At 44.6% G+C, this 4,496-nt stretch overlaps 1 protein-coding gene across 4 annotated transcripts in view; it reads left to right on the top strand.

The window, feature by feature from the left end:
• Pigl (phosphatidylinositol glycan anchor biosynthesis class L) overlaps positions 1 to 4,496 on the top strand; it is a 64,997-nt gene that overhangs the window by 11,365 nt on the left and 49,136 nt on the right. For all 4 annotated transcript variants that reach the window (XR_003377149.1, XM_005349889.3, XM_026780670.1 and 1 more), the window contains exon 2: positions 3,330 to 3,429. Coding sequence is in view for 3 of the 4 variants with exons in the window: in XM_005349889.3 (XP_005349946.2) it covers positions 3,330 to 3,429 (100 nt within the window). In the remaining variant the exon portion in view is untranslated. The remainder of the gene's footprint in view (positions 1 to 3,329; positions 3,430 to 4,496) is intronic.

Genomic DNA, 4,496 nt, shown 5'->3' with positions numbered 1-4,496 from the left:
CAGAGCTCTGCCTGCCTCTTCCTCCCAAGTGCTGGGATTAAAGGTGTGCGCCACCACCACCTGGCTCAGAGTTTAAATTTCTGAATAGGCTAGGCATGGTGTTACATGACTTTAGTCCCAGCAGAAGCAGGTGAACCTAACCTGGTCTTCATAGCAAGTTCTAGACCAGTCAGGACTACATAGTGAGACTCTGTCTTAAAAATAAAAAAGTAAATAAATAAATCTTTGAATAATTGACACTTTTTTGTTTTGTTTTTCGGACACAGTTTCTCTGTAGCTTTGGAGCCTGTCCTGGAACTTGCTTTTGTAGACCAGGCTGGTCTCGAACTCACAGAGACCCGCCTACCTCTGCCTCCCGAGTGCTGGGATTAAAGGTATGCACCAGCAACACACTTTTTATACTGGCTGGGTTTTTGTCAACTTGACACAAACTGGATTCATTTTCTCTTCCAAATAAATTTCAAAATTAATTGATCATAATAAGTTTTAGGCGAGCGAGGACTGCACATCAATATCTTATTTAAACAAAGGTGGCAAAGGAAAGAGAAAGCAAGCACTGCTTAATAGAGCACTTTAGTGTATATTAAGTAACCTTCCAGGAAACTGGATCAGTCATTATCCACATGCTACAAGCCAAAGACCTTTGGCTCAGGGAAGTTAAATGGAAAGCATACATGCACTATTTTCAGGAAATTTTCATTAGGGCGTATATTAATTAGGTAATGCTCAAAGTGAGTGTTCATTTTAAGGGACACCAAAACTTCGTTGTATTAATATTTGTAAGGCTACAGAAGAGAATTAGTTATAAGGGCTGTGGTACGTACGTTGGGAAAGTAAAGAATATCACTAAGCTTTTTCTGGTACTGATGGGCCACTGGTGACAACTCTTTAGAAAAGGATGCTCCAGGTGTGCTGGTACACGCCTTTAATCCCAACACTCAGAGGCAGGTGGATCTCTGTCAGCCTGGTCTCCATAGGGAGTTCCAAGCCAGCTAGAACTACAAGATAGAGAGACCTGATCTCGATAAATAAAAATAAAAGGATGTTTTCTGTCTTAGTTATGGGCTAGGGTTACTATTGCTGTAATGAGAAGCACCGTGACCAAAGGCAGCTTGGGTAGGAAAGGGTTAGTTTCACTCACAGTTCCAAATAACAGTTCATAATCAAAAGCAGAGAGGATGGGAACTCACTCAGCACAGGAACCTGGAAGCAGGAGCTGATGCAGAGACCATGGAGGGGTAACTGGCTTGCTCAGCCTGCTTTCTTATAGCCCTTAGGACCACCAACCCAGGATGGTACCACCCACAGTGGGCTGGGCACTCCCCCATCAATCACAAAGAAAATGTCCTACAGGCTTGTCTGCAACCCAATCTTATGGAGGTATTTTCTTTTTTTCTTTCCTTTTCTTTTTTTAACTTTTATTGATTTTTTTGTGGATTTCACATCATGCACTCCAATCCCACTTATCTTCTTGTCCCCAAGCATCTGCCCTCTGCCCTTGCAACCTCCATCCCAAATCAAAACCAAATTTAAAAGAAAAACCAAAAAACAAACAAAAAAGGAAAAGAATCTTGTCGTGGAAGCTGTAGTGTGGCCCATTAAGTCACACAGTCTACCCGTTAGTCTATTCGTCTTTTCTGCAAAGTGTTCATTGCTTTGAGCCACTGGTCTGACTGGTGGCCTCCGGTTTCTGCTGCACCCCGATACTGGCTCTCACTGGGGCTCCTCTTAGATTCCTGTTGTTCTGTGTCATGGAGATCCTGTTGTTGCGGATCTGTAGGTTTGTCCTTTTCGCGTGCTCCAAGAGTTCACAGTGGATGCTGGGGTGCGCCAACACATAGCCCTGGTTCTGGGCCTGGATGGTAGCTTTCCCTCATGGTCACTGTCCAGACGAGCTCTCCAGCACTGCCTCGGCCAGCTCATCCAGTGCAGCCTACAGCAAGCAGCACTGCCTCGGCCAGCTCATCCAATGCAGCCTACAGCAAGCAGCAAGGAGGGGGCCAGTTCTGCTCTCAGGGCCTCAGATCCGGGTCACCCACACTCACATCACCAGGGCCAGCTCTGGCCTGTTTGCTCAGGCAAGGTGCAGGACTCTCTCTCTCCTGATTGCTATAGGGGACATATGGGGGGTGGGCGGTCAGCTCACCTACGGCCCTGACCACAGGGTCATCTCTAGTGTGCTGCCCAGATGGGGAGGGTCAGGGCTAGTTCTCCCATTCTTGTGACCCTGGGACCAGTTCTCTCACCTGCCACAGGAGGTAACAGAGAAAGGGGGAGGGGAGAGCATCTTTCTCTCACCCATGAGGCAGGCGTTTTCTTTTTCTTTTTTTTTTTAAGATTTATTTATTATTATGTATACAGTGTTCTGTCTGCATGTATCCCCACAGGCCAGAATAGGGCACCAGATCTCATTACAGATGGCTGTGAACCTCTATGTGCTGGGAATTGAACTCAGGACCTCTGGAAGAGCAACCAGTGCCCAAAGCTGCTGAGCCGTCTCTCCAGCACTGGAGGCATTTTCTTAGTTGTGGTTCCCTCCTCTTAAATGACTTATCTTGTGTCAAGTCAACATAAAACTAGCCAGCATGTTTTCCTAAATGGTATCTGAACATTTTCTTGTAATACTCAAGAATGGCACCCTATCATTTAAATAAGTTTTAGAAATCTGAAGACTGGCCAGGCGATGGCCCACGGCCTTTAATCCCAGCACTCAGGAGGCAGAGGCAGGCAGATCTCTGGGAGTTCGAGGTCAGCCTGGTCTACAAGAGCTCCAGGTCATCTAGGACTGTTACATAGAGAAATCCCATCTAAAAAAAGAAAGGAAGGAAGGATAATCTGAGGATTATTTTATGTGTCTGTAAAAGTGAGGCTGGCATTCAGCCCCAGTGCCTCACACATGTTAAGCACAGCATAGCACAGAGAGAAGATATAGATAGATAGATAGATAGATAGATAGATAGATAGATAGATAGATAGATAGATGATAGATAGACAGACACATGATAGATAGATAGATAGATAGATAGATAGATAGATAGATAGATAGATAGATAGATGATAGATAGATAGACAGACACATGATAGATTAGTAGGTCGATGTATTTATGTATCCATGCATGCATAAATAGATACATAGGTATTGTAAATGGCGGTACTAAAATGAATGCTGCTACCAGGACCATCTGAACATTAAATGTTCTATTTTCTTGAATTTCTTATCACAGTCATGGCTTTTTCAGACAGTTCAAATCACCTGGGGGACAAGATGGGCTAAGTGAGTGAGCAGCCAGGCCTCTGCTGTGAAAGTACCACTGTATCTGTTCCCTCAGGAAATTACTACAGTCAAGGAGAGATTCGGAAGAAAGAACTTCTGCAGAGCTGTGACGTCTTGGGGATTCCACCTTCCCGGGTAACGATCATCGACAAGAGGTAATTTCTCCTTCCATAATGTAGAAACCCACTGGCAATAGATATTCACTGGTACCTAACATGAGCGCAAATCCTTTTCACTTCAGAAGTCTACTTTTACTTTTGTTGTGTGGTTGGTTGGTTTTCCAGACAGGGTCACGTGTATCCCTGACTGGCCTTGAGCGCCCTGTGTAAGATCAGCTGTGTGAGGGTGATCTTGAACTTCTGATCTGGCTGCCTCAGACCCCAGAAGTCAGGGTTACAGGTATGTGCTGTTTAGATCAAACCCAGGACTGCACATGTTGTGAGTATTCTACTGACCCAGCTACATCTCCAGCCTCTTGGACCTTGGAAGCAGCAATTTCCCCAAGGCTTGGTTTTTCTTAGCAGGGAAAAAGTAAAGACTTCTACCTGCATGGCAGTAGCATTCAATTCTACAATCATTATCTCTCATCGTTACTTGACCTTGGTAATGGGCAGAACTAGGACGTCTATGTTTTTGTTTTTGTTATTTTATTGTTTTTTCAAGACAGGATTTTTCGTTGTGGCTGCTTGGTTCTGGCTGTCCTGGAACTCGCTCTTATAGAACAGGCTGGCCTCCAACTCACAGAGATCCACCTGCCTCTGCCTCTTGAGTTCTGGGAGTAAAGGTGTGCACCCAGCAGACATCTATCGTTTAAAGAGATGGAAGAATCAGGGATTTATACTGATGGCTACAATAAAAAGTATTTCAGGGTTTTTACCTAAAATCTTTGATTTTTACAATTGAATTATTTTTTTCCTACACTAACGCTCTTGTTTTCCAACAACACAAACATAATTACTCATTTTCTTTTCAATTTTGTTAAGAAGTTGCCAGGCGGTGGAGGCTCATCCCTTTAATCCCAGCACTTGGGAAACAAAGGCAAGCAGATCTCTGTGAGTCTGAGGCCAGCCTGGTCTACAGAATGAGTTTCAGATCAACCAGGGCTACAAAAAAAAAGGGGGGGGGGGCCTGAGAGATGGCTCAGTGGTTAAGAGCATTGCCTGCTCTTCCAAAGGTCCTGAGTTCAATTCCCAGCAACCACATGGTGGCTCACAACCATCTG

This window comes from Microtus ochrogaster, chromosome 7 (genome assembly GCF_000317375.1).
Source record: "Microtus ochrogaster isolate Prairie Vole_2 chromosome 7, MicOch1.0, whole genome shotgun sequence".
NCBI classification, from domain to species: domain Eukaryota; kingdom Metazoa; phylum Chordata; class Mammalia; order Rodentia; family Cricetidae; genus Microtus; species Microtus ochrogaster.
The sequence above is the reverse complement of the archived record's forward strand: the minus strand, read 5'-3'. Positions and strand labels throughout refer to the sequence as shown.